This window comes from Phyllopteryx taeniolatus, chromosome 3 (genome assembly GCF_024500385.1).
Source record: "Phyllopteryx taeniolatus isolate TA_2022b chromosome 3, UOR_Ptae_1.2, whole genome shotgun sequence".
In the NCBI taxonomy this organism is placed as follows: Eukaryota; Metazoa; Chordata; class Actinopteri; order Syngnathiformes; family Syngnathidae; genus Phyllopteryx; species Phyllopteryx taeniolatus.
The window spans coordinates 10313948-10336287 of NC_084504.1; the positions used below are offsets into that span (position 1 = coordinate 10313948).

Here is a 22340-nt window from a genome sequence, read left to right on the forward strand (position 1 = left end):
AAGTCTTCAATTAACCTACCATGCATGTTTTTGGGATGTGGTAGGAAACCGGAGTACCTGGAGCAAACCCACACAGGCACGGGGAGAACATGAAAACTCCACACAGGCGAAGCCGGATTTGAACCCGGGTCCTCAGAACTGTGAGGCAGATGTGCCAACCAGTCTTCCACCGTGCCGCCGACACAAAAATTACTTTACTAATTTCCGGAATAACTTTTAGACAGGAGGAAAGTGGGGGTGCGGGGTGCGGTGGGAGGCTGGGGCTGGAGAGGTTCAAGGAAGAAGCCATTACATTTTGATGCGGAGCCAAGTTTTTTTTTCCACCTTTGTTCACTTTTTTTCCTCTTGGCAGACATCTGCAGTGCATGGCTGAGTGCTCTTCTTTTAAATAAGTCATTTTACTGGATGGATGGATGGATGGATGGACAGATGGATGGATGGATGGATGGACAGAAGGATAGATGGATGGACAGATGGATGTATTCTTTCTTTTAGGGGGCAGTGGGAATCTTTGTAGCAGATGACTTAATTGTAGATAGGTGGATGGGTGAATGGATGGATTGATGAACAGATGAATTGATTCTTTTGGGGGTAGTATAGAGTCTTTGGAGCACAGTTCATTTTTAATGGATGATTGGATGGATGGATGCACAGATGGATGGATAAAGGAAGGAAGGAAGGAAGGATGGGTGGATGGGTGAAAAATGGATGCATAATAGATGATTGAATGGAGAGATAGATGGATGGATGGATTCCTTATTTTAGGAGGGTGGCATGGAACCTTTGTAGCCAATTTCATTGTAGATGGACAGAAGGTTGGATGGACAGATGGATTGAGGAGTAGAGGAGAGAATAGATAGATGCATTCCTCCTTTTATGAGGGTGGCATGGAGCCTTTGAAGCACATTTGATTTGATGAACCGATGGATGGATGAATGGATGGGTGACTGAAAGAATGGATGGACAGGGAGAGGAAAGAATGGATAGACTGATTAAGGAAAGAATAAATGGCTAGATGGAGGAAAGAGTGTATGGATCAATGACAGAGAGGAATGGATGGATATATGTATTACTTTTGTATTACTGGTGGCATGGAGCCTTGTAGTAGATTTCATTTTAGATGGACAGAAGGTTGGATGGATGGATGGATGGACGGACAGAGGGAAGTTTAGATGGTTTATTTCTAATTTGCACTTTGGTGGGTGTAATGAATAACTGCCAAGAGTACATCAAGTTATCATCACACACAGATGTGTGTACCCAGGTGTGCTTTGGACTTTTTTTTTACTTTGCGTATTATTTCTATAGTCATTGTTTTTATTTCTATTGTGCACTATGGTGGTTTTCATGAACAAACTTACAAGGAATGAGCACATTATTGTAAGTGTAGGACAAGTCTATAATGCACATGCAGGGATCTCATGGAGGTTTTTCGTGGATTATTTCAAGTCTTTTTTGGATAGTCTACGAAGACGTTTTGAGGAGGAGCAGAGCCGTGAAAAGCATATGTGAGGCCGGCAGGCAGGAGTGGGTATAACTTATAATATATATATATATATATATATATATATAAGGAGGAAGAGGGAAGGCAAGAGTGAAAGGGGGCTGGAGGGTGAGAGGGAAATAGAGAGGGCAAAGGAGGGAATGAGAGAGCCAGGGTGAGAGAGAGAGAGTGATGAGAGGAAAGAATGATGAGAGAGAGAGAGCGAGAGAGAGAGGGGGAAAGAGGGACACAGAGGGAGAGAGATGGATAGAGTACGTGAAATAGGAAGACAAAAAGGGAGAAAGGAAGGATAGAGAGGTGGGGAGAGAGGACAAGAGAGAGACAGAGATGGAGAGTAACAGAGAAAGGGATGGGGAGAGAAAGAGAGAGAGATGGAAAGAGAGACAGTTGGAGATAATGGGAGAGAGAGAGTGCAAGAGAGAGAGAGAGAGCGTACTGGGCAACAAGCTGCGAGGAGGGAGAGAGAGGCGAGTGGTGCGAGTACTGACCAGCTCTATCAGTGATGTGAAGGAAGAGGAGGAGGAAAGACCCTGATGAAGATAATGATGATGAGGATGATGACGATGCTGATGATAACGGCACTTGCTGTGATCTGATTGGACATACAAACACCTTCAAATGGATTTGACTGACAGCTCAGTGAAAACATGACAAAAAAATCTACTTTTTTTTTTTTTAAGGATTTTTGCAGGAACTCTTCCCCACTCTTGGTGCTCCAGGTAAGTGCATGGCGTCCATTTATTTATTCATTAGGGGAGAGGAGACATTTGATGAATGAGAAAATCAAACAAGTTCCATGTCCTTCGGGCCCCCCAAGAGCTTTTCCAGGAGACCCCCCCCCTTTTGCTTTCTTTTTTTAACCGATCACCATGCACTTTCACCCCCTAAATCCCATCACTCACTTTAGCAGCAGAGTGTGCTCTCCTGGCAGGATCTTTGTCCGCCGGCTTGGGAACGTGCCAGAGGATACGAATTGTGACTCACGACGGACGGTTCGATTACCAGCGGCTAGCTTTGACGAAACGGTTCCAAAAAGTGATGATGAACAGGAAGTCAAGTGGAGGTTGGGGGCGGGGTTTAGACCTCTAGCAAGGGTTTTAGCAGGTGCTAATAGGACTACATCTCCTTCGGGAAGCAACCAATCAGGAAGCAGCAATAGGAAATCATGGAAATAACTTTAACCACATTTAGACACTAGTTTCCACAGTACAAACCAGTTCCTCTAAAATTTCCTAGAACTTTGTTCGTACTTGTTGGTCGTTGTTGGTACTTAAATGTTCCTGGATTTCTTAAAAGTACTACTCTGCCAGCAGCGTATTTTTTTTAGCCTCGATAAACTTTCCTGGAACAAAATTCAGACAACAGTTCCTGCGAAACAAACAAACAATGGTGCTCCTAAACTTCCCAGCTCATCCTTAAGTTCCTGGATCTTTTAATTGTTGTTACTTTTTTTTTTGTGGAACTAAAAGGTTCAAATCAGATACAGTAGCCATTTTTAAGGACTACTACTCCTTTTGGGAAGCAGCCAATCAGGAAGTGGCCAATGGAAATAATGGAAATAACTTCCAAACCACGTCCTCTAAAGGTTTCTAGAAGCTTAAGTTATTGGTACTTAGAGTTGCTGGGACTAAAATCAAACATACTGTATGTGTAGACCTAAAGGTTCCTGGACCTTTTTAAAGTATTACATTCGCCACAGGAGTAGGGCTGGGCGATTAATCAAAATGTAATTGTGATTTAAATTTTGGCTTTTCACGATCATGAAAACATTATAATGGGAGAAAAACAATTCATGTGACTCATGGCACTCCTGCATTGTAAAAGCACCCTGAATGCACTTGTGTTGCTTGCGGTAGCATGTTAGTAAATGAGGCCCAATGAGATTTATGCAGAAAGAACCAAGCCAAAAGGTGGACCTATTAGGCCTCTCTTTTGATAAATTACTGTGCACTAGTTGACATCTGCAAACAACTAGTACTACTAGCGAAGTGCTAGATGTTAACTACTACCATTTTATGTCCCTAGTTGTAGCACACAATCATCAACTAGTGCACAGTTTTACCTCACTTGTAACATTTTGTTGTCCTACTAGTATGCCAAAGTTGTCCAACTAGTGAGGCCAAGAGTGTACTAGTACATGAAGCTCAACTTGAATATCAAGGATATGAAATAAATGCTAAGTGAAGTGTTGTTGTCCCATGTTGAGAGGAAGCTAAAGTAGTTAGCAGGAGAAGGCTAACAGTTCTCATTCACTAGAGTGGCAGGAAGAGGGAGAAGAGACTGATTGGATTAAACTTCCCAGAATGCACGCTTGAGGGACACGCCTTGTGTTTGTGTGTGCGTGTGTGTGTGTGTGTGTGTGTATTTGTTGACTTCCTGTCAGGCGGCGGCCAATCCTGCAAGACAATCAGCCAGCCATTCAACACATTCTTTGTATGATTACGACGAACAAATGTTAATTAGGCCACATTTCCACCTGTAATTCCAGGAATTTTTAGTTCTGGGTACCCTGCCGGAACTAAAAGGTTGCAGTCAGATGTGTATGGGGAGAGATTTGTCTCGGAATTTACACAAATACATCCACGATTTACACGTGTTTTTCGGATCCACAAATACATCCGCGATTTACACACGTTTTTCAAATCCACAACTATATCCACGATTTACACGTGTTTTTTAAATCTGTGTGCATTTATCATGACTTATCATTTGTAAATATTTAGTTCTGCTTGGCTGGCACGGTAGTCGACTGGTTATCACATCTACCTCACAGTTCTGGGCACCGGGGTTCAAATCCCGGCCCCCCTGTGTGGAGTTTGCATGTTCTCCCCGTGCCTGGATGCGTTTTGTCCGGGCACTCCGGTTTCCTCCCACATCCCAAAAACATGCGTGGTAGGTTGATTGAAGACTCTAAATTGCCCGTAGGTGTGAATGTGAGCGCGAATGGTTGTTTGTTTCAATGTGCCCTGCGATTAGCTGGCGACCAGTGCAGGGTGTACCCCTCAACTCATGTATCTTGTAGATTTAGTACACACATTGTACGTAAATTGTATAAATTGTGACCATGGAGGTTTGCATTTGCTTTCCGGTATATTCTGACATGTGGTTGCTCCACAATGTTGTGTACTGTACATCCAAAGAGGAGTTGTATACCACTTTTTTTCACCTATAGTCTGCCTTGATACAGTTTCCATTTCATTGCATTTTTCCATAATAATGCCTTTTTTTCTGGTAGACTGACATATGGTCACTCCACAGAGTTGTATGCGTCCATGGTTTTGTGGCAGCGTAGTTATGACACTTACCTTATTACTTTTGCAAAGTCTGCCTTCCTTGTTGTCATTTCTCTGAATTTTATTATAATGGTCCCTTTTTTTTAGCAGACTGACATGCGGTCGCTCTTCAATGTTGTGTGCATCCATATTATATTGTAGAAGAGCTGCATTACTTGTTAGTTTCGCAAAGTCTGCCTTGTTGACGTTCTCTGAATTTTACCATCATAGTTCCTTTTCTTCAGTAGACTGTGACATGTGCTCACACCACAATGTTGTGTGCGTCCATGCTTATGTTGTGAAGCCACTTACTAGTTTTGTGTAATCTGCCTAGATTCTTTCCGCTTTTGCTGCTTTTCTCCGTAATTTATTCATTCATTCATCTTCCGTTCCGCTTATCCTCACTTGGGTCGCGGGCGTGCTGGAGCCTATCCCAGCTATCTTCAGGCGAGAGACGGGGTACACCCTGAACTGGTTGCCAGCCAATCGCAGGGCACATATGAACAAACCACCATTCGCACTCACATTCACACCTACGGGCAATTCAGAGTCTTCAATTAACCTACCCTGTATGTTTTTGGGGACGTAGGAGGAAACCGGAGTACCCGGAGAAAACCCACGCAGCCACGGGGAGAACATGCAAACTCCACACAGGCGGGGCCGGGGATTGAACCCGGGTCCTCAGAACTGTGAGGCAGATGTGCTAACCAGTCGATTACCGTTCCGCCCCTTTTCTTCTTAATAATCTTTTTTTTCTGGTTATCTCTGACATGTAGTCACTTCATGATGTTGTGTCATTGTCATCGAAGTCTGTTTTTGTATCCGTTCAAGGTGAGCAGAGGACGTTGTCATATTGACGTCTGCCCTGTTTCATTCATGTCTTTTCTTTATAGCCTCGCAACAGAAAAAGTCTGATTGATTGTGTTAAAGCTCTCACATTTATCGTCTCTGCGTGGAACGGTCACAAGAGCACGGCCGCCGTTTAGTGACAATCAAAAGCCTCTTCGGAAGGAGGAAATCTTGGGAAGAGGCAGATTGGAGAGTCAAGTTCAATGCATTTGTCTGTCAAAATGTTGGTGGGTTGTTTTTTCCCCCTCCAGCTGCATTTTGTGTACATTAAAAGACGGAAATGTCACGAGAGCGTGACAGCCTAACAAGCTGGTAGTGCACCCAAATGTCAGAACATAGCAGTTTTATTGTCATGTTTAGTCACTCAACAAAATTACAAATTAAACCTTTACAGAGATATGGATATAGTATGCATGTATATTGCAATTGTGTTGTGCTTAAAGTTAAATACAACTGAACTGTACCTAACAAATGTACTGTACTGGTATAAAAACAAGTTTAAGCCGCTGTAACATTATGCACAGTTCGAAAATTTTTAATTGAGTGATTCTTTTACGTAACACTAGAGGGACCCGGCACACCACACTTTGACAAAATAATAATAATAATAATTAGTGCTTTCAGTCAAAGTGCTGTACAGATAAGTACAAAGGTACAAATAAAATACCAACAACGAAAAAAAAAATTTATGAGACAATTAAAGAGAAAGCATTAGAAAAACAGAATGCTGAAAACATTTTATACTAAACTTATTTACTTCTGTGGAAATTTATATATACATTTATTTATATATACCGTATTTTCACGGCCATGAGGCGCACCGTATTAAAAGGCGCAGTCTCAGTTACGGGGTCTATTTGTGTATTTAACACATACATAAGGCGCACCGTATTATTGGGCGCAGGCGTGGTAAAACATACGCTAGCTTAAAACATACGGTACCATGCATGCACGCTAAAACAATGTTTTTAAAAAGGCAGCGGGAGCAAAACTGAGTTTGGTTGTACTTTATTGAAGTATTTAACAATATACTCATGTTATTTTTTGATCAATCCTCATCCACAAATCCATCAAAGTCCTCTTGTTCTGTATCCGAAATTAACAGCTGGGCAAGTTCTCCATCAAACACGCCAGGTTCCCTCTCGTCATTGTCAGAGTCAGTCTCATTGCCGTGCGGCTCCTCAGAAATGATGCCGGCTTTTACGAGAGCTCGAACAACAGTGCTAGCAGACACGTTAGCCCAAGCATCCACAATCCATTCACAAATTGTAGCGTAACTCGCCCGGCGTTGCCACCTAGTCTTAGTAAAGCTGTGTTCGCCATCTGTCATCCATCGCTCCCACGCCACTCGCAACTTCACTTTGAATGCCCTGTTTACACCGATGTCCAGCGGTTGGAGTTCCTTCGTCAAGCCTCCCGGAATGATGGCAAGCTCCGAGTTCTTGCACTCAGTCGAATGGTGACTGTAGAGGCGCTTCTCCCGGCTGTTCTTTGCTCATTAAACCATTGCTCGATTTGGTCTTCCAACTCGGGCTACCTTGCCTAGTTTCCACGGAAACTCAGCTTCGTCTTCTTGACTTGGCGAAGCTCGTTTTTCTGCTTCCTCCACTTGCGAACCATGGATTCGTTGAGCTTGAATTCTCTCACGGCTGCTCGATTCCCAGGTTCCTCCGCGTAACTAATAGCTTGCAGTTTAAACTGTGCTTCGTAAGCATGTCTCTTCATAGGTGCCATTTTCGGGGGTCCTTAGCCAAACCGATGCACATACCGGAACTATATACCTACTGGGGGCGTGCCTTTAGCGTCCTCTGTCACGCGCACCCTTCCCCCTTTAACGTCCGCATGCTGTCCTCAGTCACGTCCGCCTTTCCTCTATATAAGCAGCCTGTTGGCAGGAAATGCTCCCAGTCAGTCAAGCGGAGCATTCATTAAAGCCACACAACAACCTTTACAGATTTTGGAACTCGGTGCGGACATAAGACGCGCCACATTATAAGGCGCCCCATCCATTTTGGAGAAAATTTAAGACTTTTAAGTGCGCCTTATGGTCGTGAAAATACGGTATTTATATATTCATGAAGTACGTTTTTCAATGGGCTGGCATGGAAGAGGTTCTCGTCCAAATTGTCTTTGAAATTCAGGTTTTTGAACCACTGTAATGACTAATAGATCCCTGTGGATGGCGGCGTTGCATCATTTTGCATTTGAGATCAGGACAGCTTTTGAGTAGAAGGTAAAGTTGGGCGGTGAATCTTACCTTGTAATCTCAGTTACGTTGGAAGCCGGAGAGGTTTATGCACCTCACAGATAAACAGAGTTATGTGTCACTGTAGTGAGTAGAAATTGTGTTTTGCCATCGTTAGAAAAGATGACGCTGTTAATGGAATGAATGGTGAGCGTCATGTAAAAAGGTTTCTTAGTTGTATATATGTAAATGATTACTTTGCTATCAAAAGCCCTTTTCAGTCTTGTTTTTTGTTGTTTTTATAGTTTAAGGTGTTACAAAAAAATTCAAAATAACATCAAAGTCTGTTTCTTTTTACAAAAAGCTAATTTTCTCCACATTTTGGTCAGAAACCCATGTTTTTGGCTGAACCAACCCATGTTCTACTACTGGTTACTAAAGAATGCAAAAAGCCAGAAACAACCTTTTTTTCTGGTGAAGTCTACTATTTCTTTTGGTAGACTCAATATTGTCACAGAACACAATATTCTGTGGGTCTTGAAAGATCAGTCAAAATGTTCTAAAACGGGGAACTCTGTTTTCAAAATGGCTGGCAGTGAATGAGTTAAGCACTGGTACAACCCGATAGATGGTGCACCACCTTTACCCCGCACTCACCTTGAAAAAAAGTCAAAACACAACTTAGCTTAACTGCTAATATACTGTAATACATTGGAGAAGCAGCCAAAGTAAAGTGGCCTCTGAGTGTGCCTATAAATGTATAGACATATCAAAGTTAAGAGTGAATCCAAGAGAGCTGAAACCCCTTGGGTGCCAGATGGAACAAATTAAAATATTCCCAAACGTTGGGAGATGAAAGGAGAGTCAAGTGTGGATATGAAAATGTATTTCAACTGGAATCAAACTTAGCCTGAAGGTAACACTAGTCAGCATATTAATGCACTTATGGACATGCTTAAAGATGTCAAAGTGCTTTGACATGAAAGGAGCGATGAAGCTGTTGAACCCCTTAACCGGAAAAAGTGTGGGTGTTGCAACACCCACATACGCCCAAAGTTGGATGCGATGCCACAGGGAGCAGTGAGCGTTAAACCCTTTTACCCGGAAAGGCACCACCCCACCCAGCGAAAAGCATGGCTGTAGAACCCTTCAACCGGGAAAAGTGCGGGTGTTGAACCTTTTTCGCTAGGAATAGTGTTGGTGTTGTACCTCCCCGCCCCCACCCCTCACCCCACGGGTACAACGCCCCTTGGAACAGAGTGTGTTGAACGATTTCACCGGGAAAGGTGTGGGTGTGACACCAACCATATTCGCCGAGAGTGGGGGCCGCCCTAATAAAGCATCAGTATTCAACCCTTTAACTAGGAGTAGTTTGGGTGTTGAATCCTTTTGCTGGGAAAAGTGTGGGTGTTGAAAACTTTCACCAGGAAAAATGCAGGTGTTGAAGCCCCCATATCCCCCATGGCTGCCACGCATATGGGAAATGTATGAATATTGAACCTTTTAACCAGGAAAAGAGTTGGCGTTGAACGCTTTTGCCAGAAAAAGTGTGGGTGTTGAACCCTTACACCAGTAAAAATTTGGGTGTTGTAACACCCACATCCCACAAGGGTCTGATGCCCCCGAACAAAAGGTAGTGTTAAACGTTTTATATGAAATTAGTGTTATAACTAAAATGTGGGTTGTGTTTCTTGTCAGGTGCTGAGCATCTAGCTCAGCTTCTTTCTTGAAGGGGGACGTTACGGATTTGGCGTCTGCTGAACAACAACTGGTGTGATTTACATTCGTCCTGTTTTGACAGCAAAGGACTTTAGCGCACTTCCAGGACACTGTCATCCAATCAATGTGTCGGTCAATGAATATAATTAAGAGTATTGTGCGAGGGCCGTAAGTCAACAGACATAAATAGTCGTGAAATATTCTCAATGTTCCCTCCTTGGGTGTCACTGTGACATTCAGAACCTTTCAACAATTGTAATTAAATGAAATAAAATCAATTTATCGTACATGTGACCATTTATTGTAGAAAACTGGCTCGTTGACCAATGGATTCATATACTGGAATCTACATCTCGTCTAGACACTAGATCAATTTTAGATTCAACACAATCCAATAATCAAAAGCTCTACCTTTATAAATTAATAACTCACTTTTTTGATTGACATTGTTAACACAAGTGTAAAGAAAAGCAGGTTAGTCAGAGATTTTCCTGGTTTTCGTTAAGTAGTTTGGGCCTAATTACAGAAACAAACGGCGAAAAGCTTAACCGCTCGCCACATTCAATTTGAGTTCAGTGACCGTGCAACTGCTAAATTTTGAGTGTTGACAAAAAGTGAACAAACAAATTATCTTTCGTCATTTGTTTACTACCTCTGTTAGCTTAGTTTAGGGGTATCTCAACTTTTTCCTCCAAGGGAAGCATTCAGAAAAATTTATGGATGCCAGGGCTACTTTAAAATTCCATCCATCCATCCGTTTTCCATACTGCTTATCCTCACTAGGCGAGAGGCGGGGTACACCCTGAACTGGTTGCCAGCCAATCACAGGGCACACGATCATTACCTATAACTTGTATAACTCAATTGAGAAATTAAAAGGAAATCTTTGGGAAGTAAATATAAGCAGGTGAAATAAGGTGGTAGCAGAAGGTTGCACACCCTCTTATAACCCTCTTGTAAATCAATTCAGAGGATTTGCTGAATCAATATTGAATTGCTGGGAGAAGTATTGCAATGCATTAATTAATCAATATTCTTATGCACCCCTAGTTTATAGGTCACTTTAATGGTGAAAAAAGTTTTTCAATTATTTATCTTGGTCTAATTTTTTCTATCACAAAAAAATGGCCTTTGAACAGGGGTGTATAGACTTTTTTATATTCACTGTACATCATAGCGTTCTGTTAAAGGTGATAAAGCAACTAGCTGTAGCATTTTTCAGGATTTTGGGGTGGCCCGCGGCCCTGTATCCCACGAGAAAAGAGCCGCCTCTGCACTGACCAGTGCTCCATATTCAGAAACAAAAACAGTTTAATCTTTAGAAAGTTGACAATTTATAAAGCAGTCACTGTCATTGAGGATAATTTTATATGTTCACAAATTGAACCTTGACACAGAGCAGAAAGTGGAGGAAACCTTTTTTTCTTCTGAAACAGAATTATCTTCATTCAACGTTACGATGAGGTCTTTTTATTGACTATTTTAACTATTTTAGTTGCAAATAATTTATTTGCATAGCTAGAATACCTTTGTATATAACACACTTATTAGCACTAGTAGCAGTAGTCGTAGTGGTCAGCAGCGTCGCATCGATAGGGGATGTGGGTGTCACAACCCTTCACTTTTTCAACACCCACGCTTTTCACGCTGCCCCCCCCCCCTTTTTTTTTTTTTTTTTTTAAATAGTGTAGGCATTTAAAAAATGGAAAACGGGCTGCGCATGTTAGTTCATTTTGCATACAGTTTTGCATAATTCCTGTAACTGATGAATTAATGATGATCAAAATGTAAGCATTGGAAATAAAAGTTAACAAGAGTGTCCATCTGTTTGTTAGCTATTGGGCTTCTTGGTTCATAGCGAATGAATATATATATATATATATATATATATATATATATATATATATATATATATATATATTATACAGTGGATACGGACAGTATTCAGACCGCCTTAAATTTTTCACTCTTTGTTATATTGCAGCCATTTCCTAAAATCATTTAAGTTCATTTTCCCCACATTAATTTACATACAGCACCCCATTGTGACAGAAAAAAAAACGGAATTGTTGAAATTTTGGCAGATTTATTAAAAAAGAAAAACTGAAATATCACACAGCCATAAGTATTCAGACCCTTTGCTCAGTATTTAGTAGAAGCTTAGCTTTGAGCTAATACAGCCATAAGTCTTTTTGGGAATGATGTTTTTCACACCTGGATTTGGGGATCCTCTGCCATTCCGCCTTGCAGATCCTCCCCATTTCTGTCAGGTTGGATTGTGAACATTGGTTGACAGCCATTTTCAGGTCTCCCCAGAGATGGTCAACTGGGTTTAAGTCAGGGCTCTGGCTGGGCCATTCAAGAACAGTCACAGAGTTGTTCTGAAGCCACTTCTTTGTTATTTTAGCTGTGTGCTTAGGGTCATTGTCTTGTTGGAAGGTGAACCTTCGACCCAGTCTGAGGTTCTGAGCACTCTGGAGAAGGGTTTCGTCCAGGATATCCCTGTACTTGACCACATTCATCTTTTCTACGATTGCAACCAGTCTCCCTGTCCCTGCAGCTGAAAAACACCCCCACAGCATGATGCTGCCACCACCATGCTTCACTGTTGGGACTGTATTGGAAAGGTGATTAGCAGTGCCTGGTTTTCTCCACACATACTGCTTAGAATTAAGGCCAAAAAGTTCTATCTTGGTTTCTTCAGACCAGAGAATCTTATTTCTCACCATCTTGGTGTTTTTTTTTTTTTTTTAGCAAACTCCATGCGGGCTTTCATGTGTCTTGCACTGAGGAGAGGCTTCTGTTGGGCCACTCTGCCATAGAGCCCCGACTGGTGGAGGGCTGCAGTCCCAAACATCTTCCATTTAAGGATTATGGAGGCCACTGTGCTCTTAGGAACCTTAAGTGCAGCAGATTTGTTTTGGTAACCTTCTTACAGACAGGTGTGTGGCTTTCATAATCAAGTCCAATCGGTATAATCGCACAGCCGTGGTTAAGACCTGAACCTGCCACCGATGGGGATCTAGGTTCAAGACCATCCGCCAACATCCCCTGGATTCACAGCTGCGGTGTCCTCGAGCAAGACACTGATACCCCAAACCACTCCCTGGGCGCTTCAGCTGCCCCCTGCTCCAGTGTGTTCCACTAAGAAGTGTGTGTGTGTGTGTGTGTGTGTGTTCACTGTGATGGGTAAAATGCAGAGAGAAAATTCTGTGTGCATGCATGCATGTTCATGTTCTTATTCAAACACAGCTGGACTCCAATGAAGGTGTAGAACCATCTCAAGGATGATCAGAAGAAATGGACAGCACCCGAGTTAAATATGAGTGTCACAGCAAAGGGTCTGAATACTCATGGCTGTGTGGTAGTTCAGTTTTTCTTTTTTAATAAATCTGCAAAAATTTTAACAATTAATTTTTTTTCTGTAAATATTGGGGTGCTGTGTGTACTTTAATGAGGGGGAAAATAACTTAAATGATTTTAGCAAATGGCTGCAATATAACAAAGAGTGAAATATTTAAGGGGGTCTGAATACTTTCCGTACCCACTGTACATGCACTTATAATAAGTGTTCCCAGTAGGAACTTCCCAGTGAGAAGTACAAACAAAAATGACACTGATTATTCCATTTTAAGCACCATTTGTTCCAAATGTTCTCTTGCTTTATCTGTCATTTTCTGATCTTTCACTCAACTTTTTTTTGGGCTATGGTGTGGGTCCGTATGGGACTGTTTCTGGGTCTGGACGCGGACTCCTGTCTGCCAGTTAGTGACCTGTTTTAAACGATGTCTCCACGATAGAGCGAGCCAGAGCAAGCTGTTTAGCTCCTTATTAAGTTCCCGGGCTAGAAAACGTAATCAATAGTTAACTTTCCCTAAAGTGTCCCAGTTGTGCGCATCTACAGTTCCGCCAGCCGTTCGCTGTGTCGTGAGCTGAAAATTTATGGAGTTTGGAAATAAGTTTCGGTTGTATTTTGGACTGATAACCTGCCCTCCTCTGCCTCTGATTGGCTAGCACCAAGACAGGACTCATACTTTCAGTGGATAATGATTCACCGAAGCACCTCAGCAACACCTACACGTACAGTAGGTAAGTAATGCTGTACGCCTGTGTGTCGATGGACACACATTGAACGTTTTATGCGTCCCTACTTATTTTTGTGCGTCTCAGACGCAGGACATAAATCAAACGAGATCCCTGCTTATTTGACCATCTGTTTGTTAGCTATTGGACTACTTCCTAGTTTGCAGCGAATTATGTACAATAATGCGAATGGACAATTTGTTATTAAAAACATCGCTTGTGTTTGTGAGCTCGTAGGCTACTTCTTTTTTCCTGGTGAAACAGAATGTGGTTCATTATCCAAGGCTGCTCCTGTGCGCTCAATTCCAAGTAAATGATCAGGAGGTGGCGTAAACTTGACAGGAGAAGACCTTGTCTTCTGTATTCCATGCATCTGTGCATATACTCTGTACAATTTCTCCTCATTCTTTGCAAGTAATAATCTAGAAAGACTTTCCATTCCAATTATATTATTGCAAGGAGTTTCATCAGGACCATCATTTCTCAAATGTTTCACTTATTCTCATTTGTTTTGTCAAGATCTTTACTGCATTTACTAATGTTTTGTGTTTTTCATCCCAGTTACGGTGCCCTGACTTTTCGGGATAAAAAAATACCTCCTGCAAGTATGATTAGCAGAACAATGGCAGCTGCCTTTTGAGGACAATGCGGGGAAGACCATAACGAACATGTTCTCCAGGAATCGCTCCAGTGGGCCACATGCAGCCAGCGTGCCCCCTAAGGGAGCCACCAAGAACAAGAAGCGAGCCCCCAACCCGAAGGTAGCCTTGGTCATCCGGGGGAAAATCCATCGGTTGCTGCAAGGGTCCGTGGACCACCACGTGTCCGATCCCCAGCATTATCACAAGGAAGCTGAGCACGAAAAACATGGAAAGGATCACAGACAGATCTATCCGAAGATGGGATCCAGGGATGAAGCCTGCTCCTCAGCCATCGTATCAAATGGTAAAGGAAATGCTGGACCACCAGGATCGCCATCTCTTGGTGAAGTTGAGCTGACTCGGGAAGGGTGTTTACGAATACCCTGCACTCTGCAGCGTAAAAGCGGAAAATCTCCTGCTAATCGGAAGCGGATCTCCTTCGAGGGTTTGCTCCCATTGTCTCCGGAGCAGCCACCGACCACCACCCCACTCTCTAGTTCCGCCGGACCCGACTGGAATGGCATCTCAGTCGCTTCCCCTCGTGCTCGACCAAAGAGACCCTACTCTGCTGGGGATACCTTGGATTACGACTTCACCACCGCTCCCCCGGGACCACCGGGGCCAGAAGAGGAGGAAGGCCGTCTGGGCGAGGAGGATTCCAGCGCCATCATCGATCACATTCTTAAAGAGCTGCGGGGCATCAACAAGATCCAGGAGGAGATCTCAGACCTCAGGGATTACCTCACCTCGGTGAAGGGCTCCGTGGAGGAGGTGTCATCCTGCGTGGATGCTGTGTTGCTGGAAATCGAGGGCATTCGCTCCAGTGGGAGGGGGGAGCAAGGGCAGGGTGCGCGAGCCGGTACCTGGTCTGGGGTGGTGCGCACGGATGGGCCTTCCGCTCGCAGGAGGCCGGCTAGCGCATACGACAGTTTAGGGAGGGTAGCGCCAAAGTCCAACCATTTTCCTGATGTTCTCAAAGGGAAATTCCGACTGAGGGCAGAGGACTACTCGGTATCTCCAATTGCAGAATCGGCCCATCATCTGGACCCAGAGGAACTTGAGGATGCATCGGACCTCAGCTCGGACATCCCAGAAGGTGCACTAGCCCGAAAGCTGAGCTTTGGCCAAGACTGCCTGAGCACCAGTTCTTTGTCTTCCCAAAGTTCCAAGTCCGAGTCGGATTTGGAGAGACCTACTAATCAGACAAAGGAACAGTGGAAAACCACCAAACCGCCGCATGAGACTGCTGGTGAGCGTTTATGGGACGGGGAACCTTCCTACCTGGAGGATCATAAAGCAGAGGCTTGCTATGACGCAGTGGTCAGTTGGGATCACTACGCTACCAGGATCTCTCCAGATCGTGGCTTTGTTGGATGCAGGGAGCATTACTCCAACTCACCTGCGAGGACATCCTCACGTCGGGAGGACTGGCAAACGCGGAGGTCCAAATCCCAGCCAGGATTTCAGACGGACCTCGGAAACTACACCTCAGATTGTTCCTACCCTAAAACTTCTGGTTACCATTCTTTTGATGGACATTATGTATCCTCCAATGGGTTCAACTGCGACCAGTCAAACAATCAGACCGGTAGTTATGAGGGAACTTATTTGCCATATGAAAACTCCACATCTGGGCTGTGGACATCGCAAGAGAAACCCTTTGTACCAAAGACCGAAAACCGAATCCCTCATCCGAGTCAGGAAGATCCCCAAACAGGCTTCAATGTCAGGCGTATAAGTCGAGCCGTTTCCGACTTCAGTTCTGCTTTGCGAGGTGCACTTCGCAAACTTGAGGTCCCCTCGAACGAGGATCCGGAAAATGCGATGGACTTTGACGTATCCACGCTTTCTGACATGCCTCCAAAATCTTTTAGCTGGGACCTCGTGAGCCAAACCACTCCCTTTGAAGAAGATGAAGATGAGTTTGTAGCCACCAGCCAGCATTACCCAAGTTTGGAACTTGTAGCCTACCCCAAGTCCATGTCCACCAGCTTACCAGACCACATAGTTGTTCCTGAGGAGTGGCCTCCAGATCGGAAAGTCAAAAGACAGCTGTCTCAAGGCACTACCACGGAATCCTTGTCAATTGCAGAACCAGAGGAACAAGGAGAAGACATCGAAGGCAAGTCCGACATCCAAGCTGAGGAGCCAAACCTAGAGATAAGCCAGATGGACAAACACAAGCTGAAATACGTTAGGAGTTTCCAGCAGATCCTGCGGGAGAAGCGAGAGATGAGGCGCAACCTGGCCACCGCGTCCACCACCTCTCAGGAGGGCTTTGAAGCAGGTAGTCGTCAATAGTAAACCCTCTCATCTTCATTGCATGCTTCCATCAAACCAAAGTTCCAAATATTCTTAGTAGGGAAACAACCACTGTCTATACAGTATATGGCTTGGGATTGTCTGGCGACCAGTCTAGGGTATGCCCCACTTCTTGCCCAAAGTCAGATGAGATAGACTCCCGCTCACGTGTGTCCCAAATGAGGAAAATGAAGCTTGTTATGCTGGAATCTTTTGAAAATTAAGCCCACAAAGCTTGTTTCACTGATCAACATGAAATTTGGTAGACATGTCTATGATGAGTAGAATGACTACAAAGTCTCAAGAAGTCATGCTTGAAAAGACATTTTAGGGTTAATTTGGATATAAGAGGGGGATCGGAGGGTGTGTTGCAACTACAGGGGGATCAGACTCCTCAGCCTCAGCCTATTCAGGGCTTCTGAAGAGCAGGGTCTGTCGGGAAGTCAAATCTCAGATCTAGGTGGAGCAGTGTGGTTTTTGTCCTGGCCGTGAAACAGTGGACCAGCGCTACACCCTCGGCAGGGTCGTCGATGGTGCACGGGAGTTCGCCCAACCAGTCTACATTTGTTTTGTGGACTTGGTAAATGTGTTCGTCCATGTCCCTCGGGGAGTCCTGTGGAAGGTGCTCCGGGAGTATGGGATACCAGACCCCCTAGTAAGGGCTGTTCCGTCCCTGCACAACCAGGGACGGAACAGCAATGCAGAGTTTGGTCTGCATTGCCAGCAGTAAGTCGGATTCGTTTCCAGTGAGGATTGGACTTCTGCCAAGGCTGCCCTTTGTCACCGATTTTGTTCATAAATTTTACTGATTGCTGTTCAAACTTTACAGCTTTGAACAACTGACAAAGAAATTGTGTAACTTAGCGATGCAAACTAGAAAGACAATGAAAAAGAACAGCTATCCCTGAGAATCTATGGATTTATGCATCAATCTTATCCCAACTTAAATTCTGCCACAGATTTGTTGATCGAACCCTTTGACAGAGCAAATAGTGGTGGCCTACTGAAATACACTTCTTGCGTTACGGTAAAGACAAAAAGTGCATAATGATAAAGACATAAACATCTTAATAAACATCATGTGAGGAGCACAATTTACGTGTTGCCCTTCACAATTTATTTTGCTGTCTGCTGTTGTATGAATGCAAAATGGCTGTCTCATCCTGCCACTTCAGATCCCTCTGGTGTATAGCAACAGCATACAAGTCTCTCTCTCCAGTGGCATTAACGGTAGAGACAGCTTGAGTGGCAAAGGACTGTTTGTAAAAGAACCAAAAAAGGAACTCTGAAGACACTAAGATGCATTTGTGCTATTTTTCATGAAAAAGATGTATTGGGTAGTTGGAGAAAAATCTTATAAATCCAAAAATGTAATTAGCATCTTCAGAAAACATGAAGTCATGGAACTTCATTTGGGACATTTTGGCATTAGAAGTTTGAAAAATATTACTTTAGAATGTTTTTTTTCTTAGAAACAATTATGACATTTTGATGTATAACAAATGCCAGTAATTCAAATACAGTAAAATGTATTGATTTTCAAGAGAAAATTCAGTTGGGCATGTCTTTACTGTTACTGATCAAATTATATAAACATGACCTATATACTAGACAGAGGGGCAACACTAAATGGCGAACGTAAATATCAGTGTAGGGGGTGGTTATTATGCAAATTAGGCTCACTCTGATGCCACATTTCTGCAAAATTGAGGGTGGCTGGCTAACACATTTAGTAAAAATGGGCAGCTCACAAAGGAGTTGTTTAATTTCACACTTGATGGGTTGGCAGGCACTTCAGACAAACAGCTATTATTACAAGACATTAATAGTGAATTTGACATAGAATATTCCTTTAAGAGAAAAATAACAAAATGCTCAGTCATAACATTAACACCAAATAACAAACTTGATCAAATTCTGAATTTCTGTACTTGTTTTATGTTTCAAAACACCTCTATAGAGTGTGGCTGCCATTAAAACATTAGCTCTAATATCAATTTGACGGCATCTGTCTTGACGTCTGCGCTAAAGATTTTCATACTCCCAAGAGCGTCATCCATCCATCATCTGCCGATTGCCATGCCTTCGCTCCAGCTGCGGTAGCCATTTGCTGAATTAGAAGGCATGAATTATCTTTTGGGGTAGAGGGAGATATCAGTTTTTTTGTTTTTTTTTAATAGCCAGATGGACGTGTTAATGAACACTGATGAGATCACTCTTATGTTAGTACTTAAGCTTCAACGTGTTGACACTTTGCCGTATCTCTTGTGCTGTCTTGCAGGTGGAAGTCAAGATGGAGATCAGGTTTCTGACTGTGTGGTTTCTCTGCCTCCCGACATTACTAACATTACATTCCCCCAAGACCTTGTTCATGTGTAATTTAATGGAATGTTTCTTTGGTGTCCTATTCCATTCACTCTGCTGCATTAGCATTCTTGTTTATTAGAACCTGAGCATGCAGTGTGAAGGCCCTCTTAAAAGTGTTTTCATTTTCTTATTCATTCTGAGACAATTCAGCCGCCAAAGCCATTTTCACTTAGCAGCATGATATTTGGGAAACATTTTTATCATAAGTAGACCCACAAAAAAAGTCTCAAGAAACCATGCCTGAAAAGTCAGAGGTAGTCTGCAATTGTGGTTCGAAGTGCACCCTCTGGCCAATTTCAATGGTCCTACTAAAACAAACTCTTCCTAGAGAGCGTTTGAAAATCCAGCCCCCGCAGCCAGTTTCACTTAACATGAAATTTGGTAGACATGTTTATCACGAGTAGACCCACTAAAAAGTCTCAAAAAGTCATGCCAGAAAAGCTGCGTGAATTTAGCCATTTTAGGGCCAATTTGGACATTTCCAGGGGTATTTCAAAAATGAAGTTGTCCTACAGATTTTTTTCTTAAATTCAGCCCTCGAAAGCAGCTTGATGTAGCTACATGAAATTTGGTTGGCATTTCTATCATTAGTATACCTACAAAAAAGTTTCAAGAAGCCATTCCTGAAAAGACACAGAAAGTCTGCCGTGCATTCATTTTAGGGCTTATTTTGGCCATTTCCATCAGCTGTTTAAAAGCAAATTACAACTACAACATTGTGCGATTGCTACCAAATTGGAAGCAAATATAATGAATAGATGGGCAACACTAAATTGGAAATATTTTGAGTTTTGGTCATTGCGCGTGGTTCAAGCATGAGTTTGATGACTCGGCATAAAGCAGGAAACTTAAATGGTTCTTTTCCTTGGTCCGACCTTTTGTTGCGGTGCTATCGTTAGCATGCTGTGCTGAAAGTCAACCAAGCTGTCTCAGTCCCAACCCGCATCCATGTGCATGCCCGTTGTGGCATCCATAAACCCGTAAAATGTATCCATCTCCCTTGAAATCTGTGACATTTTACTTTGTCTTTCAGGGCCAAGATGGCAACCCCGGCAGGCAGCTATGGACCAAGCCAAGGTCAGGGAACACTTTGCATAACTCGGGAATATCCCAGTGTCACCTGTTTACATACTAATCAGAGTATTTGCATGTTTGTGCGTAGGGAAAACACACCGTTTGGCATTGACAGCACGCCAGACCTCCGAAAAAGGAGGCCCATTCCCCTTGTTAGTGAAGTGGTGAGTTCAAATCTTTTTTTTTTTTTTAAATAGCCTTAAAAACACACAAATGTCATCATTTTCCAACATAAATACAGTACATGTAAATTAAAAAATTAATAATCCCACAAAATTAACAAGACTACACTTCCCCTATTTCTATGCCTATGAAAATATATATTTTTTAATATATATTTAAGGTGTGACACTGGATCCAGAAGGCATGTAATAAATTGCATAAATACAGTGAATTCATGATTTTTAAAAGTAAAGGTAATTCCACAAAATTAATAAAACCACAAAAATATATTTGAATTACATTTCAATTATTTCTGTGCCTATTGAAATATACATATTGTGAAATATATGTATTATATATATATATATATATATATATATATATAAAGTGTCACATTATAACCAGAATAAAACATAAACAAACAAATATGAAGAGTCATGGAAAAAACTATAAAATAAATGACCCCACTAAATTAATCAGGTCACACAATTTCATATTTCACTTATTTTTCAGCCTGTCAAAATATTTTAAGCATATTTAAACCCGACACTGGAATGACAAACGACTGAATTTTATATTGACATCTTTTTTCATTGTAGATGTCAACTAGATGTGTAAATTTAACATTAAAATTAAAGTAAAATTATAGTCCCACAAAATTAAAAGGTATAGTACACTTTTTTGTCTGTCTTATTTGTAATATGTGTTTTAAATCCAACAGTGGAACTAATTATCATACAAATAAATGAATTAACAATGCCACAAAATGTTATATTTCACCCATTACTCTGTGGCAATGCTAATAGCAAATAGCTAAAGCAAAAAGGTAGAATCACCTTGGAAAGATTTCAAAATATGATAAAATACTATTAAAATCATGTAAGCCAGTTTTTAGCTGGTTGCTCATCTGTAACCTTTTATTTTCTTCCTCCTCCACCCCCTCTTGTTGCTTCCAGGCTATGGTGAGTAACACACACAAACAGTAATTGTTGTGTTTTGAATGATGTGGGACGAGCTCGCACACTTTTTGCGTCCTTTTGATTTTTCTAATATTCACCGTAGAGACACCCACACCTGTGCTCTTTCTTGGAGCAACGCTTCTCGCAAACAAAATGAAATCATAGTAAATCATAAAGGGAAGTCCTTGCACTTGTTTTCAAGGAGATTTCCCCACTGTTGACTGATGGTTAAAGAGCTCCTACATCTGCATCGTGACTGCCCTGGCAAATCTTTTCATAGTCTAAAAATCTAGTGCGCCATCCACGGCAATCACTGCCTGTCATGTTTGCCTCATTGTCCTATGTCCATCCCGTTTTGTCCCCGGTGAAAGGTGATTGCCAGAAACATAATGTAACTGCAGCATTAGATGAAGTTCAACAAAGAGACACTTGAGTATGTACCTTGAACTGCACTTGGGTGATCATTATGGGTTGCATAAAGATTTTTTTAAGTCGAACCTAATGTGATGAAAGTCAAGTCGACTTGTCGCTGATGACGTCATTTATATTTTTCCAGTACAATCCTATAATGAATAATAAAAAATAAATAAATAATAAAATGAGTGACTGTTGTGCAATAGGCGGCACAGTGGCCGACTGGTTAGAGCGTCTGCCTCACAGTTCTGAGGACCGGGGTTAAATCCCCAGCCCTGCCTGAGTGGAGTTTGCATGTTCTCCCCATGACTGCGTGGGTTTTCTCCGGGCACTCCGTTTTCCTCCCGCATCCCAAAAACATGCATGGTAGGTTCATTGAAGACTCTAAATTGCCCGTAGGTGTGAATGTGCGTGCGAATGGTGGTTTGTTTATATGTGCCCTACAATTGGCTGGCAAACAGTTCAGGGGGTACCCCGCCTCCTGCCCGAAGATAGCTGGGATAGGCTCCAGCACTCCCGCGACCCTTGTGAGGATAAGCGGCTCAGAAAATGGATGGATGGATGCTGTGCAATAGTCAGTTTATACACCGAAAACATTTTTTCGCTTGGTGTGCTTGATGCTGGAGCAGCCAGGTCATGGTTGCACAACTTGGCCAGGCGGATAAAACCTTTTTCTCGTTCTGGACCCACTACAGCAGCGGGTTTTGTATGGTGGGAATTTAAAAAAAATCTGACCTCTTCACATGCGCTTTAGTGGAGAATTATTCTCCACTCTTCTTTCACTTTTATACTGCGGGCCGAGATGTGAAA

General features: G+C 42.6%; 1 protein-coding gene across 16 annotated transcripts in view; it reads left to right on the top strand.

Annotated features, from left to right (window-relative positions):
• LOC133474841 (protein unc-13 homolog B-like) overlaps positions 1–22340 on the top strand; it is a 99339-nt gene that overhangs the window by 38987 nt on the left and 38012 nt on the right. For 15 of the 16 annotated variants that reach the window (XM_061766904.1, XM_061766908.1, XM_061766907.1 and 12 more), the window contains 2 exons: positions 19955–19998; positions 20084–20159. In XM_061766904.1, coding sequence (XP_061622888.1) covers positions 19955–19998; positions 20084–20159 — 120 coding nt within the window. Of the gene's footprint in view, positions 1–14173; positions 14330–19954; positions 19999–20083; positions 20160–22340 lie in introns of those variants that run through there. The other variant, XM_061766919.1, reaches the window with a different exon arrangement.